Genomic DNA, 24,197 nt, shown 5'->3' on the forward strand with positions numbered 1-24,197 from the left:
TGCTTGGGATCCTCTCTCCCTCTTTCTTTGCCTAACCCCTCCAGTTCTCTCCCTGTCTCTCAAAATAAATAAACATTAAAAAAAATGAAACTTTGAGTTATAATTTCTTTAACAAAAATATAAAAACATATCTTTTCATTTTGAATTAGCCACCTATTATGTATTTACCTTTGTTTTATCTGAAGGGTATAAATAACTGTATATATAAATGTTAAAAATGAAAAAACATTTTGCAGAGTACCTAATATACAGATTTAGGTATATTTAGGTATATATAATCAGATGAAGCTTTCTGATTATAGAAGCAAGCAGTGTTTCATTATTCCTAGTGAGAAAGAAAAAGATTTTTTTGAAAGATAATATAAAATAAAAAGCTGGTTGAGTATAGTTGTGATCTGTTAAAGTTAGTCACGTTATCTTTTGGTTTTAGATGGAACAAGAGGCTGAAAGGCGCAGACAACCACAAATAAAGCAAGAACCAGAATCAGAGGAAGAGGAAGAAGAAAAGCAAGAAAAAGAAGAAAAACGAGAGGAACCCATGGAAGAGGAAGAAGAGCCAGAGCAAAAGCCCTGTCTCAAACCAACTCTGAGGCCCATCAGTTCTGCCCCATCTGTTTCCTCTGCCAGTGGCAATGCCACTCCCAACACTCCTGGGGATGAGTCTCCTTGTGGTATTATTATTCCTCATGAAAATTCACCAGATCAACAACAACCTGAGGAACATAGGCCAAAAATAGGACTAAGTCTTAAACTGGGTACGTTAGCATTTTCTTCCTTCTTTCCTTTATTTTTCCCCCCTGTATACACTTAAATTTTGCCTTAAGGAAAAAAAATAAGTAATGTGCTGCTTGGTAGGTAGATAGAAAAATACTCAAAAATGCTTTTCTAGCTCACGATTGTTTTCGTAGTTCTACTAGTGCTCCTATATCTGCAGCTGCCTCAAGTTCTGAGAAGAAGTGAAAAGTTAAATTTTCTAGCACTTGTGAGTAGTGAGTTATTTTTTACAGTTGGGATCTTTCTCTGAGATTTGTGAAAGTATATTATGCAATGCTCTTGAGGGATGGTGGGTTGTAAAATGAAATGAAAGTTGAAGAAGTCATCATGCTAATATAGAATTTTTACTATAGGTGCTTCCAATAGTCCTGGTCAACCTAACTCTGTGAAGAGAAAGAAACTCCCTGTAGATAGTGTCTTTAACAAATTTGAGGATGAAGACAGTGATGATGTACCCCGAAAACGGAAACTGGTTCCCTTGGATTATGGTGAAGATGATAAAAATGCTGCCAAAGGCACCGTAAACACTGAAGAAAAGCGCAAACACATCAAGAGCCTCATTGAGAAAATCCCCACAGCCAAACCTGAGCTCTTTGCTTATCCCCTGGATTGGTCTATTGTGGATTCTGTGAGTAGCAAATTGTATTTCATTTTTATTGGAAGTAGTTTTTGATCATAGCATGCAAACTCAGTTGATTCTATTAATGCCAAATACCGATGATAATTTGGCTGGCATCTTGACCTGCCAAGGAATTTAGGTAGACGATTCAGGAAATTCTTGGTGGTACTTAAAGTCTTCATAAACTAGAAGCAAGTAATTGTATCTTGATACCTACCTGTCTTAGTTCAACTTGTGAATGATAGCATGCTATATTTTAGTCTTATGAAAAATCACTAACATTAGACTTTTTATAAATGTAATAAAAAGTTCTTTTAATTGAGTAACCATGCTTTATTTTGCAGATATTGATGGAACGACGGATTAGACCATGGATTAATAAGAAAATTATAGAATACATAGGTGAAGAGGAAGCTACATTAGTTGATTTTGTTTGTTCTAAGGTTAGTCTTTTACTCCCTCCATCCCCAACATTTGTGTTATGTTTGAAATATTAGACACTTTCGGGGTGCCTGGGTGGCTCAGTCAGTGGAGCATCTGACTTCAGCTCAGGTCATGATCTCACGGTTTGTGGGTTCAAGCCCTGCATTGGGCTCTGTGCTGACGGTTCGGAGCCTGGAGCCTGCTTCAGATTCTCTGTCTCCCTCTCTTTCTGCCCCTCCCCTACTCACGCTCTGTCTCTCTTTCTCAAAAATAAACAAACATTAAAAAATAAAATAAAATAAAATAAAATAAAATAAAATATTAGACACTTTTTAAAATAAAAAAGTCTTGCAAAATTAAGTCTATGGTAGTTTCAGGTAAGAGATTTCATGGCCTCCACCCTATCTCATACCCTTATGCCATATGCTTTCATTTCAGAGGGTCAAGGAGAACAGATTTGCTGACTGCTGCCACTTTTGCTCTCTTCTGCCCCCAAGAATGCCTTGCCACCACCTTCTTGTCTTAACAGTTAGAATGCTGCTGAAGTACAGTCGAGGAGGCTTTTTTTTTTTTTTTTAATGTTTATTTATTTTTGAAGAGACAGCACGAGCAGGGAAGGGAAGGGGCAGAGAGAGAGAGAGGGAGGGAGACACAGAATCTGAAGCAAGCTCCAGGCTACAAGCTGTTAGCACAGAGCCCGATGTGGGGCTTGAACACCTGAAACATGAGATTATGACCTGAGCTGAAGTCAGATTGCATAACTGCCTGAGCCACCCAGGCACCCCAAGTTGGGGAGGTTTTTGTGGAGACAGCTGATAGGTTATCTCATCAGTTTGTCAGTCATCCATCCTTAGAAAGAGGAGCAAAATAGTTTCCTTCGTAGAATGATAATGGTCCTTTTTATTGATTGATTTGCTGTGTGCCAAGCTGTGTTCTTTGCAGGTACTGTGTTAAGCATCTTATGGGAGTTTATGTTCTTTAAACCTCCCAACAACCTTAGGAAGTATAAATTACTATTGTTATCTCCATTTTATACATGAAGAAATTGAGGCTTAGGGGGAGATTGTATCTTGACCATGGTTACATAGTAAGAGCCAAGTCTGTATAACTTGTAGTTTTAATACTCTTAACCACCAAGGTATACTACATCCTTCCGTTGTCTCCTGGAGGCAAAGCTTTATTATTGTTAATAAGCAGTTATTATAGTAGAAGCACTATATTTCTGTAAAGGAATAACTAATTACATTTCAAGGAGGTGCTTATTTTTCTACCACTACTGTTCTAGCAAACTTAGGCTGCCCTTTCCACTTGTAATTATTGTAGCACTGAAATTTGTACTCCAGATTTGAATTAGAACACATAGTATAATGATCGAGATCCCAAGTTCTGGTGGAAAACTTCCATTGAAGAGAGTGGGGTTCTGGGAATTAAATTTATAGAAAGTTTCTTTAGTCACCAGAAATTCCCATATTAGTTTGGGGGCACTTTAAAAATTTCTTGACTATATTGCTAATTTTGAATTCATTTTCAAAATGATGATTATTTGTTTCTTTTAGGTTATGGCTCATAGTTCACCTCAGAGCATTTTAGATGATGTTGCCATGGTAAGTCACATTTATTATTAGTACTCTAATCAATATCTGTAAACAGACTAACCTTCTCTGTATTTGGTTAAATTTTTACCTTTGTTGGTTCCAGAATCTTTCTTTTTAGAAGTTTGAATTGAAATGTGAATCTACATTAAAAGAAGTTAAAAAGTACTCACGTCAAGATGTCATTAGACAACATTAACAGTCTTCTCTCCCTCCCTTGCCTTTGTTGTTTGTATGTATCACAAATATAAATCCTGGATCTATCCATACCTTTAGAAAACATTCATTAACTGCTTACTGGGTCTGTTCTTAAAGAAGTAGCAGGGAAATAGGTATACTAATTCGGATACTATAATATACTTGTTATCATGGGGGTATGTAAAAAAAAGATGTGGGGACAGAGGAGATGGAGCAGTTAGGACAAGCATCACAGGAATTACCATCTAAACTGAGACTTGAAGGGGTGCTTGGGTGGCTTAGTTGTTTGGGTGTTCGACTTCGGTGTAGGTCACGATCTCACGATTCATGAGTTTGAGACCCACATCAGGCTTGCTTCTGTCAGTGCTGGGCCCAGTTCGGATCCTCTGTACTGTGTCTCTCTGTCCACCCCCATTCCCCTCTTGTTCTCTCTCTCTCTCTCTCTCAGAAATAAATTTTAAAAACATTAAATAAATAAAATAAGCAGACTTGGAAAGACTTCTGTAACTTTTGTCACTTGGACAGGTAGTAGTTAAACTCAAGTCCGACTTACATGTAATTTGAATATTAGAATCAAGTCAGTAGTTGCATTTATTTCACATTGTGATTTTGTGAGAAAAGAAAGGAGGAGCAGAACTGATGGTGGAAGTGAGAATGGTTGAATGGACTGTGAACTCCAAGCTAGGAAGAGAAGGCAGTAACATCGGAATGAAGCTGGTGGTTGCATGAATGAAGGGCTGGTGGTTCCAGTGACACTGTGGGAAGAGCGGTTATAGTGAGAGAGTAGAATGTTTAAGAAAGAAGTGATGTATTCAGACAATCAGACAAGTGATCCAGACAATGGTGTGTTGCAAATATTGCCATGAGAGACAGTTTCTGGGGTCAAGCTGATGTCCTGGTTTAGACTATATGTGAATTTTCTGCCTGGGTCATACATATAGAAGTGGAAATTCCTGTGTGTTTGGACAGATTGAAGAGAAATATAGGAAGCAAAGCTAGAGTGTTCCATCTGTTGTGAGTGGAAGACTAGGTATTTGCTAGATGGCTGTTATCGGAGTGGGAGGTAGCGTAGTGAGAGCTCGTGAACCTCAGTCAGAATAATGTTTGCAAAGAGAAACAGGGAGGCCCCAGCAGCTTCCCCTCTCGGAGACTAAGGCTTCAAAAGTAAGGAACTTCCTGAGAAGGCTACAGGAATGTCAGGGTCTTTCAGGGACAGACCAGGTTTACAGGTGAATAGGTGAAAAAACTAATTAAAGAATTTGAGAGTAGTTAGTATAAAGGGTAATGGAGTCCAAAAGGCAGAGTGGGAAGGCAGGAGTAGAAAGATAGTCGGGAAGAAACACCAAGCATGTTCTTAGATGACAGGTCCCTGGAATAGCTTATATTTCTAGCTGCAGAGTTGTCAGGAAAGGGCGTAGGGGGTGCCTAACCAAAGGGAGCTCTCAGGTCGAGCTCCTTTGTGTCTGGGCACTATATGATGTCTAAAGCCAGGTAACATTAGTTTTCTGTTATCCAGCCAGCCTGATGGCAGCTGTTGTTTAGAATTTTTGATAAAGTATTTGCGAAAAGCTTGTTGACTTCATAATGCTGATCCTCAGATGAAAGGAGAAATGTGAATAGATCCCTCCTTGGGGATTAGATAGAATCTGAATTTCCCTGACCTTCAGGCCTCTTTAAAAGGTTATCCTTGGGGTTGAGAGAGGGATTTTATAGTTGGGTCTGAGTTAAGGAATTAAAACAAACAATGTTCTAGGGGTGCCTGGCTGGCTCAGTCAGAAGAGCATGTGACTTTTGATCTCGGGGTTTGCAAGTTTGAGCCCCACATTGGGCGTAGAGATTATTTTAAAAAGTAAAACTTTGGGGCGCCTGGGTGGCGCAGTCGGTTAAGCGTCCGACTTCAGCCAGGTCACGATCTCGCGGTCCGTGAGTTCGAGCCCTGCGTCGGGCTCTGGGCTGATGGCTCAGAGCCTGGAGCCTGTTTCTGATTCTGTGTCTCCCTCTCTCTCTGCCCCTCGCCCGTTCATGCTCTGTCTCTCTCTGTCCCAAAAATAAATAAACGTTGAAAAAAAAAAATTAAAAAAAAAAAAAAAGTAAAACTTTAAAAACAAAAAAACTGTTGTAGTATTTGGCCTTGGCAGAGTTGCAATCTCTGTCAGAGAAGCTGTCGTGTCAGTGTCCATCCATTTTGATCTGTTGAAATATTTTGATATTTGGAGTATAATTAGGCTCTTTTTTTTTTTTTTTAAAGTTTATTTATTTTGAGAGAGAGCGAGCGTGAGCATGAGTTGGGGAGGGGCAGAAAGAGAGGAAGAGAGAGAATCCCAAGCAGGTTCTGCAGTGTCAGGATGGAGCCTGATGCAGGGCTCAAACCCATGAACTGTGAGATCATGACCCAAGTCAAAATCAAGATTTGGATGGTTAATCCCCTGAACCACCCAGCTACCCCCAGAGTATAATTAGACTCTTTACTGGTCAATTATTTATGTTGTTTTAATTTTCTGGCTCATTGTTGATCAGAGTAGGAAGCAGCTAATTGAGCTAGTTTTGTCAATTGGTTCTGCAAAAGCTCACCCTCTAAATATTTCCTGAATAAACGCAATTGAATTTTTTTAGCTCAAGTAGTATTTTGTTCTTATTAAAAATCTGGCTTTTTCAAACTGTACCTTTCCTCATTATACATAAACTAATGAACTTTGGTTGTATTTTGTGCCTAGTTCTATCTTATTTCTAAGGTATATTTTTCACATTGATTAGTGTTGGTGCACATTTCTCTTAAACTGTGGGACAAGTCTGGCTCATAGGAGTCTGACTAAGTTTTTTTCTTATTATTTTTTTTAAGAATTGACTCTTTGGGGCACCTGGGTGGCTCAATTGGTTGGGTATTTGACTTTGGCTCAGATCATGATCTTGCATTTTGTCAGTTCGAGCCCCGTGTTGGGCTCTGTGCTGACAGTGTGGAGCCTGCTTGGGATTCTCTCTCTAGCCCCCTCTCTGCCCCTGTCCTACTCTCTCAAAACAAACAAACAAACAAAAGAACAAGTATTTTTAAAATAAAAAAATTTTTTTTTGTATTTTAGGGTGGGATAGGGAAGTACAGAGAGAGAGAGAGAGAGAGAGAGAGAGAGAGAGAGAGAGAGAGAATCTTAAGCAAGCTCCACACTCAGTGCAGAGCCTGATGCAGGACTTGATCCCACAACCCTGGGATCATGACCTGAGTCAAAATTAAGAGTCAGCTGTTAACTGACTTAGCCACCCGGGTGCCCCAGGGGTTCTTTAATTAATTGTCATCACTGAAAAATTTAAGGGAATTTTTAAAAATTTTGTGTGGGATTTTTTAAGGGAATTGACAAAGTATTGTGGTGTTAGTATTTGATAGGCCATGGAATTTTCCTGAATGCATTGCCTTTTCTTGTGTGTGCAATTTAAAAAAAAATTTTTTTTTTTTTTACATTTATGTATTTTTGAGAAACAGAGTGAGACAAAAGCGTGAGTGGGTGAGGGGCAGAGAGAGGAGACACAGACTCTGAAGCAGGCTCCAGGCTCTGAGCAAGCGGTCAGCACAGAGCCTGATGTGGGCCTCAAACCCACAAACTGTGAGATCATGACCTGAATCGAAGTTGGTCGCTCAACCAACTCAGCCACCCGGGCACCCCTTGTGTGTGCAATTTATTTGTACTACTTAATACACTTCTCACACTAGACAGATTTCCTTCAAGTCATTTTAATGAAAGTAAATGTTTGTCAATGTATAAAAACCTTTAAAAAAAAAAACTACAGTCACCAATGGGAGATGCTGGTGATTGCTTTATATCTGTTGCTGTCTTTTCAGTTTTTTCTTTTCCTTTTCCAGGTACTTGATGAAGAAGCAGAAGTTTTTATAGTCAAAATGTGGAGATTATTGATATATGAAACAGAAGCCAAGAAAATTGGTCTTGTGAAGTAAAACTTTTTACATTTAGAGTTCCGTTTCAGATTGCTTCTTCTTTCCCACCCTTCAGAGGACTTTGACTTTTTCTTTGTCTTCAAAGACATTTGTGAGATCTGTAATTTTTTTTTTCAATGTAGAAAATGTGAATTTTTTTGTCCTCTAATTTGTTGATGCCCTGTGTACTCCCTTGGTTGTAAAGACATCTGAATCCTACCTTGGTTCTCTTTATACTCACCAGGTACAAATTACTGGTATGTTTTATAAGCCGCAGCTACTGTACACAGCCTATCTGATATAATCTTGTTCTGCTGATTTATTTCTTGTAAATATTAAAATGACTCCCCAATTCTTTTGCAGAATTGCACTTAATGTTGAACTGTACTGTATAGGAACCTACATGAATGATTTTAATTGAAAGAATACCCATCATACCTATTACCTTTCCCACCCCTTGATCAAAAATGGCAAGCCCTCCTGAAGGCATGGAATTTAAAATTAGAGTGCTAAGATTAGCAGACAATCCATTCCTACTGTATCTCTGTATGAATGTGTTCGTGTGAATGTGTATAAATGTCTTACTTTTCCCTAATTTTCTTTGGAGGGCTCCCTTAAACATTTCCTTATTGAAGAGTAGAATTCTAAAGGAAACGTGGTATTATGCCAAGCCAAATGTCTGGGATAATTAGGTTATTAGTGTCCCAGAGCATGGTATTCTCTTGTGGCCAGCAACAGTTTGGTGAATGGAATGGGGCTTTCCTGTTGATAGCTGGCTGCTTCAGCCTGTCTTTTTTAAGGGAACGTGAATCATAATGGTTTTCCCCTTAATTTCATTGTTCAGAAATGAGGCAGATCCTTACATTCTGGAGAACGTTATTTGATGCATTTTTGCACTAATTGGTCCTTAGCTTTATTTTGGTGTATTCTTTTGTTTAAAAAAAACAAAAACAAACAAACAAAAAAAACCCTTAATCTGCAAAGCATAGATGAAAAAAATCATTTTTAAAAACAAAAGGTAAAATTAGGTAATTTTACAGACTAGGAAAATCTGGAAAAAAGACCAACAGGAATTGAGCATGGCAGTTTGCAAAGTTTACATCTTATTTTTAAGAGTGTAAAGTAAATCATTTATGGCAGTTACCACTTATTTTTTGTTTTCACTTTTGTAAAGGTTTATATCTTATGAGTGTATATGCACGCACACACCTCGTTTACCTCTGCTCACCAATGTTTAAAAAATATACTGATGGTGTTCTTAGAGACATATTATGGTATGGGGCTTTCTTTATTGTAGAACAGAATTTCACCAGGGAGCAAAATTACCTGAAAATGTAACAGGTTTTAAACAGTTCTTAACACAAATTAGGTGCAGTTATTCCCATGTCTGAGTATTTATTTAAAAGAAAGATAAAAATTGGGGGTAGTGGGGTTTGTTATAAAAGCATAACTGAGCTTGAGTTACTAGATTTTTTTTTTTTACATCTTAAAAGGAATTTGAAACACTGTTCTTAACATTGAACCTTGAGGTGGTTCCATTATGTACATATTTCCAATATTAAAACTGTATATATTTGATCGTGGGGACCCATTCTTTCAGAGTCTTGTTAAATAAATGGCATCATGTTGTAATTGTGCAGTGCATACTAGAAACAGAACTTGAAAATGTGGGCTGAATTTTTGATGTACTTGATTTTTATGAGTATTAGTAACTGAAGGTCAAAGGGGCCATTTGCCTTATTTTGGATTAATCTATACATTTGTAGAGAATACAGTCTTTTAGTATTACCATTTTTAAGTTCTGGTTTCTCCAGGGAAAATTTCAGAAAGTTCATGCTCCTTGCCATCTACAAATTTATTTATTAGCCTTTTCTCAGATTAATCCCTCCAGCTTTGTACCTTGTTCAAACAGTTTATCATTCCTCTCTATCTTACTGTGTTACTGCTTCTAGGGCATCATATTAGGTTGTGTTTATTTAGCCAGCATTAGCATGAAGGTTTATTCAGATAGATTTAATTTCTTTTGCTTTTATCTTCTCCAGCTCTTTCACTGTATTTATCTTGAGGGTCCCTATCTGCAAGTCTTGGGGCACATACCATATACTGTTTCACATCTCCACTAAGATTTGTGTTGTGATCCCAAACTCCTACATGACATTTCTGCAGTGGGACAGGAGTGATCACAGTCACTGGGTTAAAGATCATTTATAATGGTTTCCTATCCACTCAAGACCAGGTTTGCCACCAAGCTTAAACTTTAAGGTTTTCAGTTTCTTGTTTTTCAGATTTGCATATAAAGAATCGGACATGTATAAACTAGTGTATTCTAGTGTTTGGGAGAATACACGTAAGAACATTTCTAATAAATTACTTGAGCTTTCTGGGTTATCTTTACCGTTTGCCCATAGATTAATTTCAATTTGGAAATCTTTATAGTGCCCATTTATTCAAGTTGTTGTAAAATTACATGAAAATCTTGAGAATCATTCTTGATCTGGCAGAAAATAAATCATGCTTTTTCCTCATTTGATCCTATAAATAACATTAAATATGTACATTTGTTAATGGAGGAAAGATCAGTTGTTTGAAGTAGTTTTTCTCAAACTTTAATGTGTACCTAAATCAGCTAGGGCTCTTATTAAAATGTAGACTCTGATTTAGTGGGGCTAGAGGGGGGCCTGAAAATTTGCATTTCTGACCAGCTTCTGGGTGATGTCAGTGTTAACTGATCTAGGGACTACATTTTGATTAGCAGTTTAAGGTATGTTCTCAGTACAGGTTTCCCCTGCTATTGAAGTTGAGCGTTCCTGTGAAACATTTGATGTTTGTTTATTTTTGAGAGAAAAAGAATGCAGGCATCTACGTGAGCAGGCGAGGTGGGGGTGGGGAATAGAGGGAGAGAGAATCCCAAGTACAGAGTTCTACACAGAGCTCAATCCCAGGAACCATGAATCATGACCTGAGCCAACTGAGCCACCCAGGGGTACCCTTGTGAAACGTTATGAAAGCTGAAATGGCATAAAGTGAAGACACAATAACCATTAATTTATATGGAGAAATTATTTTGAGTATTTATTCCTGGCCCAAAGGTAAACTCTGTCACACTTATCTGATATCTTAGAATGCGTCTTGCTAACACACACAAAATATAAATCAGGGACACAGTTCAAAGCTGTGGTGACCCTATGCTGAGTGTGGTCCCCCAGGAAGGAACTTGGTGGCACTTCTCTTGCTGCCTCTGTAAGGGCTCACTGTAAAACAAACGCAGATTGCTATTTTTGCTGTATGTTCCCTTTTCTCGTAAAAGCGAAAATCCTGTTCAGATTTCTTTTGGTTGGGACAAAAAAGGTGCTAATGTAGGTCTATGTAGGTCTTGCGTAAAAGTGGAGTAACTTGACTTCTGAAAAGCCAAGGAAACCTGTACTAGTATTTTGTCCTAACAGTACACAAATGCAGTGTAATTTTCTTTTTAAGTGGACTTTAAAGAGAGAAACATTTTTTTTTTTTTTGAGGCAGATAGATGCACGTTATGTATGTTCATGAACATAACATAATCTTCCAAAAGTGGTGCCTGAGACTGACTGTAATATTCTAGGCTTTATTCCCAGCTAGTCTCAGAACATTTTCTCCTTAGAGAACTGTTTTCACTTATTCTGGTTCTTACCATAACACTTGCATATGTAGTAGAGGCAAATGATTTTGTGGAGAGTGCTGTTTCTAATCAGGTACCAATCAGGCACCAGTGCTAGATATATGCTGGACAAATTGAGAAACAGCTCGCAAATCATATGAAACTAAACACTTACTGTCTCCTTCCATATGAAGTAAAAAAAAGTTGTAATGCTAATAAATAGTGTGTATATGAGGCTTATTTACTCAGCTTTTTCTGATGAGTTCTATAATCGTTTTTACTTTCTACACAAAACTAGTGAAAGCTTTTATGTCAGAATGGTTACAGATCTTTTCAGGTCGTATATCAGACTTCTTTTAACAATATGAAATTGAGAAATAGTATTGCTCAGCAAGGGATGTTGAAATTGATCTCTGAATGCCACTGCATATAAAGAGTATGAGACAGAATCCCAAATAGGCAGAGAAACGGTCAGTCTAGGTGTCAGGAAGGAAACTGGGAAATTCACATATATGTATTTCAAACCCAAGAACTATTATTATAATATGCATACTGTGGGCCAAAGTGAGCTTATAATTTTTGATAAATGGTAGAATTTTTGAAATGTGATTATGTTGAATTATTGATGTAATTTGTTTATTTACATTTGAGTGCTTACAGTTTCATCTTTATTCGACAGTATCTTTGCCTTTCATTTTATCACTTACCTCGTATGAAGGCCAAGGTTAGGAATAGCAATCTAAAATGCCCAGGAAGAAAATAATTTCTATAAACAAAAGTAAATAAAAGTTTTTTTCAAGCCATGTTGTCTGCATTAAATGACACTCCCACGTCTACCTACTTTGCCACATCACATAGTAGTTGGATTTATGACCTAGCTTCTCGTGTCAAGTGGTGGCTGAATTGTTAAGAAGCAGTCCTTTTGCTTTTTGGTGTATAACTTTTTATTTAGCCATTGAAACACAATATGTGGCATTCATGTTAAAAGGTAGGTAGACTGATAGACATTAATAAGACAAGATTCCTCTACTAGCAGACCGTAATGGTGAAGAAGGAATAATGAGAGGAATGCTAATATACATACAAAGTACTGTCTGAACTGTTGAACTAACTTCATGGTTGAGAGGAAAGGGACATTAGATTCTTAGCAGAGGTAGTAATATGTAGAAGGGAACTTAGAGATCACATAGTCTACCCAATGCAACAGTGTTCTTGACAGATAGGTGTCTAGAGGCCTATATATGGGGTTCTAATTCACCATTTAGATCTGCACTATCAAAGATTTTAACGTTTGTTAAATAATTTTGAAACTCAGTTCTTCAGTAACACTAGCATATTTCAAATGTTTGAATGTCACGTGACTAAAAATCAATATTTTTTTTTTTGGCCACACTATATTTCAAGTGCTCAATAGCCATATATAGCTAAGTGGCTAGCAATACTAGATGGACTGCAGATCATAGAACGTGATTATGATTGCAGAAAGTTACATTGGACAGATCTGGTCTAGATGTTGACATCAACCTAAGGAGAGGGAAGTGCTTGTTAATAAAATTCCTCCACATGAAACATTTTTCGCAAATCTTTGAAGCAATTAAATAGTTCTGAACAGCTATTTTTCCTGTTTTTTTTTATAACAAAAGGAAAAATTAGTGAACACTACATTGTAGAATCCAAAAACTACAAAGCTTCATTTCTTTCCTGTCAATTGAAAAATACTAGTAAATACACCCTAATGAAGAGACTAGACTAGTTGTTACTGTAGGTGAAAAGTCTATATATTAAAGTTTAGTTTTTAAGTATTTTATCGAGGCACATTTTTTTAAATTTTTTTTTTTTCAACGTTTATTTATTTTTGGGACAGAGAGAGACAGAGCATGAACGGGGGAGGGGCAAAGAGAGAGGGAGACACAGAATCGGAAGCAGGCTCCAGGCTCTGGGCCATCATCAGCCCAGAGCCCGACGCGGGGCTCGAACTCACGGACCGCGAGATCGTGACCTGGCTGAAGTCGGACGCTTAACCGACTGCGCCACCCAGGCGCCCCTCGAGGCACATTTTTTAAAAGGGAAGGGCCCAAGTTCTTGGTTAAGGAGGAGATTAGGGGTGCCTGGGTGGCTCAGTTGGTTAAGCATCCAACTTTGACTCTGGTCATGATCTTGCGGTTTGTGAGTTTGAGCCCTGCATCAGGCTCTGTGCTGACAGCTCAGAGCCTGGAATCTGTTTCGGATTCTGTGTCTCCCTCTCTCTCTGCCCCTCCCCCACTCACGCTGTCTCTGTCTCTGTCTCTGTCTCCAAAAAAAAAAAAAAAAAAAAAAAGATTTAATAAAATACAAACATACACAAGAACTGAAGGCTAAAAATACAAGATAAGATAACTAGCCCTTGGGGAGCCTGGGTGGCTCAGTTGGTTGGGTCCCTTGATTTCATCCCAGGTCATGATCCTAGGGTTGTGGGATTGAGCCCCATGTCAGTGTGGGCTCCACTCAGTGTGGAGCCTCCCTAAGCTGTCTCTCTCCCTCTGACCCTCTTTGCTCATGCATTCTGTTTCTCTCTAAAAAATAAAAAGTAAAGAGATAACTAGCTTTTTATCTTCATCAGGTCCAAGTTTCAGGAGATGATCCTTGCAATGAATAAGACTGATGTGAGAGCTGATGAGATAGTGGCCAAGCACGAAGCTCTGATGACAATTTATTCTATTTCAATTCTTTATTCCCATAGGAAACGGGGCAGTGACATTGTGTATAAATAAAGGGCCACCTGCGTAGGTCAGTTGGTGGATCCAACTGACCAACTGGTGACTCTTAGTCTCTGGGGTCATGAGTTCAAGCCCCACGTTGGGCGTAGAGCTTACTTAAAAAAAAATGGCAACTTGCTTTTGTGTAGAAAGTGTTGAGTAGGATTGCCTTGGAATCAGTGGCGTAAAGAAATGGTGTTGGTTCTCTGACCAGGTCTTAACTTTACGTGCTAGTGACCAGTGACTGCTCTAGCCTCTAATCTGTAATAGACTGTCTCCACCAAGTGGTTCTAATAGATCTGGCACTCTGGATTTCCATCTGCCTCATCTTTCACCACTCACTACTGTGGGTTTTCATTTTATTTTATTTTTTTAAGTTTATCCTGAGAGACAAGAGCTCAAGTAGGGGAGGGGAAGAGAGAGAGGGCAACAGAGAATCACAAGCCGGCTCCTGGCTGTCAGAGCAGAGCCCTACATGAGGCTCAAACTGAAGAACCTTGAGACCATGACCTGAGTCCAAATCAAGAGTTGGACACAACCAACTGAGCCACCTAGGCACTCCACTTAATACTGTTTTTTGCCACCCTTCATATTATTTTGCTTCTCCATTCCTGTCCCCAAGTTCCAAACCCTTGGGAAAATATAAATGCACCATTGCAGATATTTTGGATCCTCGGTGCTGTATTTCTTGTTCTTTTACTGAACTTCAGTTCCTTTTCACAAACATTGCAGCTTTTACTGTTTTTGAACTTCCAGTACTATACAGTAGGTGTGGAAAAAATATTCACTGAGTACAAGTCATTTGATTCCCCCAACCCCCACCCCCTTACTCAGCAACTAAGTCTCAAGTTTAATAAAACCTTATCTTTAAAAAAGTCATTAGGCCGGGCACCTGGGTGGCTCAGTAGGGTAAGCATCTGACTCTTGATCTCATTGCAGGTCTTGATCTCAGGGTCATTAGTTCAAGCTCTGAGTTGGGCTCCATGCTGGGTGTGACGACTACTTAAAAAAAAAAAAAAAAGGCATTAGGCATATTCTCTAGTTCTAGCTTTCCAGTTTATGAAGATATGCGTCTTAAACCTTATTTTCTGTAGATAATTATAGATACCTCCACCCATCCTATCCAGGAGATCTCCACTGCCCTACTTTCTAACTACATTTTGCAATTTCTTGAGCCTTGCTCAAGTATTCCATTATTTTCTTTCTTCAGTCTGGACTAAAAGTTTTAACACGAAAACTTAAGCTTTCCTACTCCTTTCCACTATTGAGATTCCACAAAGAGTAGCTTATAGTTATATGTTCCCTCCAAATGCCTCAAGTCTCAAATGTTTATATCACCATCCCACTGATGACTGGTGATAGCCTGAAAGGAGACTCTGATGTGATAGGCTCTACCCTAGTCGATCAGTTAGCACCATGGACATTTGCTCCTTATTTGGGACTCTTCTTCCTTGATGCCTAGGATTGTCATTCCCAATGTCTTTGCTTGCTTTTCCTCAGCAAATCCTGGATATGTGTATTTTTTTTTTTAAAGATTTATTTACTGAAGTAGCCTCTACACCCAACATGTGGCTTGAACTCGTGTCCCAAGATCAAGAGTCACACACTCCATGAACTGAGCCAGCCAAGCACCCCAAGGATGTTTATATTTCTTTTTTAAATTTTTTAATGTTTATTTATTTTTGAGAGACAGTGTGAGCAAGGGAGTGGCAGAGAGAGAGAGAGAAACAGAGCTCAAAGCAGGCTCCAGGCTCTGAGCTAGCACGCCCAATGTGGGGCTCGAACTCTCAAACTGCAAGATCATGACCTGAGCCAAAGTCGGATGCTTAACCAACTGAGTCACCCAGGTGCCCCAGGATGTTTATATTTCTAAGATGAATAAATCCTAAAAACGAAAGGAAAAATTATCTGTGGTCCAGTTAGTCACTGGTGGCTGTTTTTAAAATAACCGTTTTGTTTCTTTTTGCAGGATTGTGTTTTGACATAGTTGTATTTATACATACGCATAAATCTTTTTTAAAATGTTTGTTTATTTTGAGAGAGACAGAGCAGGAGCAGGGGAGGGGCACAGAGAGTGAGAGAGAGAATCCCAAGCAGGCTCTGTGCTGTCAGTGCAGAGTCCAATGTGGGGCTCAGTCTCATGAACTGTGAGATCACGACCTGAGCTGAAATCAAGAGACAGAGGCTAACCGACTTAGTCACCCACATGCCCCCATATGCATAAATCTCATGTCTATTTTTTTTTTAACTTAACAGAATCAGAACATTTCTGTTACACATAACCTTCATAAACACTTTTAATGGCATTTTGTGAAGTGGATGAACCATAATTTGTTGTAAGATGTGAATAATAATTCATGAACATCTTTGCACAGATATTTTGAGATTGTTTCTAAAAATAGTTTACCAGCATTTTAAGACTTTCTACACATATTACCAGATTGCATTCAGTGAAGATTTTTAAAAATATCTTTGGGGGGTGGTGCCTGGGTGGCTCAGTCAAACATCCAGCTCTGAATTCTAGCTCAGGTTATGATCTCACAGTGTGTGGGTTCAAGCCTAGCATTGGGCTCTGCTCTGATAGGTAGGATAGCTCTGAGCTGATTGGGATTCTCTACCTTTCTCTCTGCCCTTCCACCCTCTCTCACTCTCTTTCTCTATATAAACAAACAAACAAACAAACAAACAAACAAACCAAACTTAAAAAAAATATTTTGAGGGGGCACCTGGGTGGCTAAGTCGGTTAAACATCAGGATCTTGATTTCAGCTCAGGTCATGATCTTGCAGTTTTGCACTGAGACCCGCATTGGGCTCTGTACTGACAGCATGGAGCCTGCTTGGGATTCTCTCTCTCCCTCTCTCTCTCCCTGCTTCTCCCCTGTTCATGCTCCCTCTCTTTCTCAAATAAACTTAAATGTTTTGAAGGGGGAGTGTCAACATTTTTATTCCTCTGACATATCTCCTGTTCATGGAAAAAACTTATAAATCTGTCAATGTATTGGGTGGGGAGAGGAGGGAGGGATTGGGGACCCATGCTTTAGGAACATGTAGGGCTATATTGGGGGACGAATTTAAAAGAAGCAAAAGAGGGGCGCCTGGGTGGCGCAGTCGGTTAAGCGTCCAACTTCAGCCAGGTCACGATCTCGCGGTCCGTGAGTTCGAGCCCCGCCGTCGGGCCCTGGGCTGATGGCTCAGAGCCTGGAGCCTGTTTCCGATTCTGTGTCTCCCTCTCTCTCTGCCCCTCCCCCGTTCATGCTCTGTCTCTCTCTGTCCCAAAAATAAATAAACGTTGAAAAAAAAATTTAAAAAAATAAATAAGCAAAACTTTAAAAAAAAAATAAAAAAAAAATAAAAGAAGCAAAAGATATCATTTGACCAGATGCCATGCATCATTGATTTCATTGTCAGTTTTCAGATTACCTGTGAATTTGAGCATTTCTCTATTCTTCACCTTTGGTTTTACATGGTAGTACTAGTTTTACTCTTAGCTTTCAGATGAGTGTCTGAGTATGCCATACTCCTTAAGGAGTTAGTTATTGGTACTGTCTTTATTGCAATTTGGACGAAAAGCTGGCAGACGCGGAAATTACGTGACCGCTGAGCAATTCACTGTGTATGAAATACTCTGGGCATTTCAAAAATAGACACATTTTATGCTTTCTGGAAGCCTATTATCTAAGAAGACTGGATTTTAACCTTGGAGCTTAAGAATCCCGGGCTGTTTAATTTTTTTTTTTTTAATGTTTATTTACTTTTGAGAGACAGAGAGGCAGAGTGTGAGCGGGGGCGGGGGGGGGGTGGGAGTGGCTAGGGGCAGAGAGAGGGAAACAGAATCCCAAGCGGGCTGCAGGCTCTGAGCTGCCAGCACAGAGCCTGAGGCGGGGCTTCAACTCGCCAGCCACAAGATCATGACCTGAGCCGAAGTCCGCCGCCCTTAACCTACTGAGCCACCCAGGTACTACCCGGCTATGTTTGTTTAAAATGCAGTTTTTCAGGTTCCACCCCCCTCCTCCCGTAAGTTTTGATTCATTGGGTAGGGTGTGGAGGGCACAGATATTTACAATTTTAATTAGTATCCTCTTGACTGTGGTGCAGCTGATTCGCATTGAGAAACACTATAAATAGGTACTATAGATAAATGAAAGAAACGTTAGATTTAAGTTGCCATCACTTGTAGGCCAGAAGAAGCACCCGCTGGGCCGAGGTGAGGTAGAAACGTTGATCCTCAGCTCAAGAGCAGCCTCGAATCCCTGACAATCTCAGACTCAAGCTAGCACTCTGGGCGGGTTCCTCCAGTTCCCTGGGCCGGCTGGAGCGCAGGGTTTGCCCCGCAATCTGCGCTCGCGCTACCGGAAGCCCCACCCTCTTTCTCTAGGCCCCGCCCCTGCACCGGTGGGCCCTGCTCTTGCCCTTACAGGTCCCGCCCCTCCCCCGGCTGGCCGCCAACAACGCCAGAGCCGGAAATGACGACGCCAGTGAAGCCTTTTGGGCGGGGCCTAGGCCGAGCAGCTCCAGAGGCTGCGATTTCACATCGGAAACAAAACAGCGGCTGCTCGGGAAGGAGCCTCCCCTGCCAGGGGCCGGTGTCGGCGGCGAGGGAAGAGTAGGTGCGTGATGGGGACTTAGGGGAGGAGGGAAGGTGCCCCTCACACGGTGCAGGCACGGGCGGTCGCGGGCAGGGCCCGGCCCTGTGTCGCTGCCCGGGCCGTGGAGCCGGTGTCCTCGAGGATGAGGAACGGGGTGCGGCCGAGCGGGGACCGAGGAACCCCGAGTGGGGAACGAGGAGGGGCGGCCCGTTTCTCCTGCTCCCGGCGCAGCGCGTGGTCAGGTTGAAGAGATTCCCCTCCGTAGATTTGTTCCGGAAGTGCTGGTTTCCCGAAGACGTTTCAGGGCGCAGGTGCCCTGGGCCGGGATTGCCGGTCTTGACTGGAGTGGAGCAGGAGAAAGAGGAAGCTCCTTGCCCTCGGTCTGGTTGAGCAACTAGTGAAACTCCGCGCCTCATGCCCTGAGTGTGTCCTTGTCTGGGGAAGCGAGTGGCACTCAGGGCTAAGTTCCTTGTGTCTGACGCTCGAGGAGGAAAACAGGGTCTGATGCTTTTGCCTTGGTTGGAACTGTCGCGAGGCATGATATTCATTGGTTTGCATGTGTCTTGGATATTTACGTTTTGTTCCCGTTCGGATTCTTTTCAAATAAATGTTTTTTGTAAGAGGGAAATTTAATAATAATTTTAAAAGCACTACTTGCCTGCTTTGGGCAAGATTAATATAGTATTCAGGACTTTGGGAGATAAGGATAAGATGCAAATGTGGCATATATAACTATATGACAGAGCACGCTGTAAAGCTTGTAACATTCTCTGAAGTTTCAGGCAAGTAGAAACCACATCTGGTTAGGGAGTCTTGTTATTTGAGTTTTTTTTTTTTAACAGTGGAAAGGGAAAGGTTTTCACTCCTGGAGTTAAAGTGGGAAGGGTATTATAACCAGGGTGTATCACAAACAGGGATTCTCTGGATCTTAAGCCTCTAGTGACCCACTCTGACCATTAAAATAACTGTTATGAAGGAGAATAAAACAGCAAAGTAGATTGGAGCTTGTTGCATTCGGCTAATTTCAGTCACCTGCAAAAAAGCCTGTTTGTTTCATTTCTCCTTAACTCATTTGCAGAGTTCAACCAACTTAAGCCCTCCCCCCACCCCCATTTAATAATAAACCCTTAACAATGAGAAAAAGATCATATATATTGAGTGCATGGATTTTCCCCCTACCCTCGCCCAGTAGATAATAGAAGTGGCATCTAGTATCTGGTTTTCCATTCTTCTGGTCCTAGGTATACTTTCTTTGAATGGATGTGATTTTTGCTGAATTTTAAGTTAATGGCTGTACCTGTCCTAGACTGCTGCAAGGATTTTCATTTAGGGGAAACTGAAGATTGAAGTTGGTCTCTGAGAACCACCCTAGCAGGAAAGTACAACATATGTTACCAAAGCTTATGTGATCCTGTTCCTCTCTCAGATCCAGGCTTCCTCTGCTCCTGCTTTCCCACTAATATTATTTTATTAAAAAATTTTTTTTAACATTTATTTATTATTGAGAGATAGACACAGAGCGTGAGCAGGGGAGGGGTAGAGAGAGGGGGAGACGCAGAGTCTGAAGTAGGCTCCAGGCTCTGAGCTATCAGCACAGAGCCCGACTCGGGGCTCGAACTCACAAACTGTTGAGATCGTGACCTGAGCCGAAGTCGGACGCTTAACCAACTGAGCCACCTAGGTGCCCCACTAATATTATTAAAAAAAAAAAAAAAAAAAAAAAAAAAAAAAAAAAAAAAAAAAAAAAATTTAACGTTTATTCATTTTTTTTTTTAATTTTTTTTCAACGTTTTTTATTTATTTTTGGGACAGAGACAGAGCATGAACGGGGGAGGGGCAGAGAGAGAGGGAGACACAGAATTGGAAACAGGCTCCAGGCTCTGAGCCATCAGCCCAGAGCCCGACGCGGGGCTCGAACCCACGGACCGCGAGATCGTGACCTGGCTGAAGTCGGACGCTTAACCGACTGCGCCACCCAGGCGCCCCCGTTTATTCATTTTTTGAGAGACAGAGAGAGACAGAGCGTGAGTGGGGAAGGGGCAGAGAGAGAGGGAGACACAGAATCTGAAGCAAGCTCTAGGCCCTGGAGCCCGATGTAGGGTTCAAACTCATAGACTGTGAGATCATGACCTGAGCCGAAGTCGGATGCCCAACCGACTGAGCCACCCAGGTGCCTCTCCCACTAATATTATTGAAGATTATAGGGAGAGACTTCTTTATGGTATATTCTGAAAAACCTTTCAAAGACCTTTAATACTGACTCTTCATGTGATGTTAGGCAGATTTGGAATGTGTTTTACGAGTGATACTGTTGTGGTCAGAACTTTAGGCACATTAATCTAATAGTGGGGGCTAGAATGGATAAGAGAATTGAGGTGACTTTTGCATAATTCAGGTGAGATATGATGGGAGTTTGATCTTTGGTGATGACAGGGGCTTAGAAAGGAGGAAAAACATGAACAGGACATGGCATCCAGTAGAGAAGGAATAAAATATAAAGTTGAGTAGGAGGTTTTAAGTTTGGAGAAAGGGGGAAACGATTGCAGAAATAAGGAAGTAGGAGCAAAGAACTAGTTTAGAGAGGAACATGAGGAAGTGGTTTGGAAGTATCACTTTGGAAGTGCCAGCAGGTGAAGATGTCCCATGGACAGACCTGGAGCTGTAAATATGAGAGTCACTGAAATAGACTTTCTAGTTGATGTTGGAGCAATGCCTAATGAAAGGAAGGGGACAAGGAGGCCCACGCAGACCCTAGGAACACTTAGAATGAAGGAGTGGAAGAAGGGCGAGGAACCACCTGAGGAGAATGAGTGGCGGGAGGAGAACCTCCAGAGTTCAGTGTCACAAAGGCTGAGGAAGGGAGGGAAGCTTCAGGAAGGAGAAGGCTGTTAGGAATTTTCAGTATCTGGCCTGGTATAGCAGAAGGAGCTGAAGATTTAGAGCAGCACTGTCTGGTAGAAACAGTATGAGGTACAAATGTTAATTTAAAACTTTTGTTAAAAGTTTGTTTATTGGCAGAGAGGGGCAGAGAGAGGGAAAGAGAATCCCCAGCAGGCTCTGCGCTTGATCTTACAAACTGAGATCATGAAATGGACTGAAATCAAGAGTCAGACGCTTAACCCACTGAGCCATCCATGCGCCTCTCCCCTAAAACTTTTTAATGAACAAGTTTTATAAAGGTAGAAGGAAATAGATAAAATTAATTTTAATAGTCTATTTTATGTAACCTAGTACATCTGAAAGTTTTTATTTCAACATGTAATTAATATAAAAATATACTTGTCTGACTTCTCCTCTAGCGAGTTAGCCCCTTAAGGAAACAGAAGCATTATCTGATTTGGTAGCATCCCCAACACCTATCACAATGTCTGGTTTTGTAGAAGAAACCCTGAAAGTGTGTGTTGATTAAAGGGTATTAATGTTTGGTTTTCACACTGCCCCATACAGTTCCTTAAATTGATGTAAAGCAAAAGAGAGAATGCAAGGATTGCTGAGTATAACCACTGATTTACAAATTAGTTAGATGTGAGTAGTCATGTTTTCATTAAAGATTATTTGTATTCAACCCATTTCCACAATGAATTTGAGACAAACTGGGAGTAATCATACCTTCCATGTAGAGTTACTGAAAGTAAAGGTTTCTTGGGGAAAGATTCTTTAAAATGATTACAAATATTGATAATATAAGACCATAGTCCCATATCCACAATTATGAAATCCAAAAGCCCCTGAAAAAACCAAAAGGCTTTGTGACATTCACTTGATAGAAAAATCTAACCTGAACCTATTGTTGTAATTTAAGACTACTTATATGTTTCACTATATAATATATATATTTAAAAAAATTTTTTTTAACATTTATTTATTTTTTGAGAGACAGAGATAGAGCGTGAGCAGGGGAGGGGCAGAGAGAGAGGGAGTCACAGAATCCAAAGCAGGCTCCAGGCTCTGAGCTGTCAGCATAGAGCCCAACACTGGGCTCAAACTCACGAGCTGTGAGGTCATGACGTGAGCTGAAGTTGAACACTTAACTGACTGAGCCACCCAAGCGCCCCTCACTATGTATTTATTAATGTGTTTATTTTGTGGTTCTAAGACTTTGAGGGAGCATTAAAAACATACAGTATTTGCATTGTACTACCTTTATAAAATCTGAGAAAAATACGAATTCCAAACACATTTAGTCTTAAGGGTTTCAGATACAGAATCCTGGATTTGTAAGTCTTTTTTCGTTTTCAGTGCATCTTCTGATCACATGTAACCATTATTATTTAAAAACAATTATAGTAACTCAACATAACAGACCTCCCCAAAACCCAGTGCCTTAGAGTATTTGACTCCATATTTGCCTCAAGTTGCAGGACTGTGGATCAGCTAGGGTAGCTCTGCTTTGCATGTCTTATTCTGGGGCCCAGGCTGAAGGGGCAGTGGCTACCCATGGTAAGCTCTTCTCAAGGCAACAGCAGAAGCAAAAGAAGACCAACTCCACAAGCAAAATTCAGCAGTCTGCTTGTGTCACATCTGCTGAGATCCCTTTGACCAAAGCAAGTTAGATGATTGTGCACAAAGGCACAGGGTGGCTAGTAGGCTGCACCCACCTTGACACCAAAGCAAGTCACAGAGCCTAGCTTGATATCCCGGGCGTGGGGAAGTCTATTTTTCCCTGGGAGATGCTGGGGAGGGAGTGAATATTTGCTGAATAATAATCTAATCTACCACAGATGGCTCACAGAAGTAGAGTGGGACGGAGGAGGGAAAAAAATCACCAAATAGATATATCACTATCCTTGCTCTTTTTGGAGTCTACCACCTTCACAAAGCCTCCTGTAAGACTGAGGAAATTGTTTGCTCCCAGCCTCTTAAAATTCAGAGTCTTTCCAGTATATATATATTCCTGAAGTTTTAAGTTAATTTTAAATTATTTTTATTAACTTTAATTATGAATGCAGTTTGGAGATTGGTTACATTTATTGTTGGATGTGAGGTTTTGAAAACTCAAATAGAGGCTCTCCCAGCCCATCCATATAATCAGAACTTGGGTGGCCTGTCCAGGAAGAAGCTGTCAAACTAACATCAAAGCTGATAAATAACTTTTGTGGAAAATAAATCAGTCTCATTTGGCACTTAAAAACTTCTTAGCATCACGATACAAAGGTACTTAAAAAAATACTTTTGGTGGTTTTTTTTTTTTTTTAATGTTTATTTATTTTCGAGAGAGAGAGTGCAAGCAGCGGAGGGGCAAAAGGAGGGAGGGAGACATAATCTGAAGCAGGCTCTTCACTGTCAGCACAGAACCAGATGCAGGGCTGGAACTCATGAACTGTGAGATCATGACCTGTGCTGAAGTCAGATGCTAAACCAACTGAGCCACCCAGACGCCCCTATTTATGGTGGTTTTCTAAGTGAAGAAGAAACTAGTCAATTGACTAGAGTCATTAAACCACCAACTCTTTGTGCTGGACAAGATCGTGATAAGTTTCACGGAGATGTTTGTTTATGTGGAATACAAATTTTGTTGGAGTGCCTGGGTGGCTTGGTCCATTAAGTGTCCAACTCTTGATTTTGGCTCAGGTCATGATCTCAAGGTTTGTGGGTCCAAGTCTGGAGTCAGGCTGTGGGAGCCTGCTTGGAATTCTCTCTCTCCCTCTCTCTCTGCTCCTTCCCCAGCTTGTGTATGTGCACACTCTCCCCAGATAAATAAATAAACAAACTTAAA

General features: G+C 40.4%; 2 protein-coding genes across 4 annotated transcripts in view; both read left to right on the forward strand.

Annotated features, from left to right (window-relative positions):
- The window catches only part of RBM25 (RNA binding motif protein 25), a 61,677-nt gene extending 52,570 nt beyond the window's left edge, over positions 1-9,107 (forward strand). Inside the window, exons 15-19 of the mRNA XM_030319489.2 lie at positions 431-755; positions 1,128-1,402; positions 1,738-1,836; positions 3,373-3,420; positions 7,457-9,107. Of these exons, the coding sequence (XP_030175349.1) occupies positions 431-755; positions 1,128-1,402; positions 1,738-1,836; positions 3,373-3,420; positions 7,457-7,549 (840 nt within the window). The 3' untranslated portion in view covers positions 7,550-9,107. The remainder of the gene's footprint in view (positions 1-430; positions 756-1,127; positions 1,403-1,737; positions 1,837-3,372; positions 3,421-7,456) is intronic.
- A 9,274-nt stretch (positions 9,108-18,381) lies between these two features.
- The window catches only part of PSEN1 (presenilin 1), a 72,094-nt gene continuing 66,278 nt past the window's right edge, over positions 18,382-24,197 (forward strand). For all 3 annotated transcript variants that reach the window (XM_030319490.1, XM_030319493.1, XM_030319491.1), the window contains exon 1: positions 18,382-18,502. The gene's annotated coding sequence lies outside the window, so the exon portion shown is untranslated. The remainder of the gene's footprint in view (positions 18,503-24,197) is intronic.

The sequence above is a fragment of the Lynx canadensis genome, chromosome B3, assembly GCF_007474595.2.
Source record: "Lynx canadensis isolate LIC74 chromosome B3, mLynCan4.pri.v2, whole genome shotgun sequence".
In the NCBI taxonomy this organism is placed as follows: Eukaryota; Metazoa; Chordata; class Mammalia; order Carnivora; family Felidae; genus Lynx; species Lynx canadensis.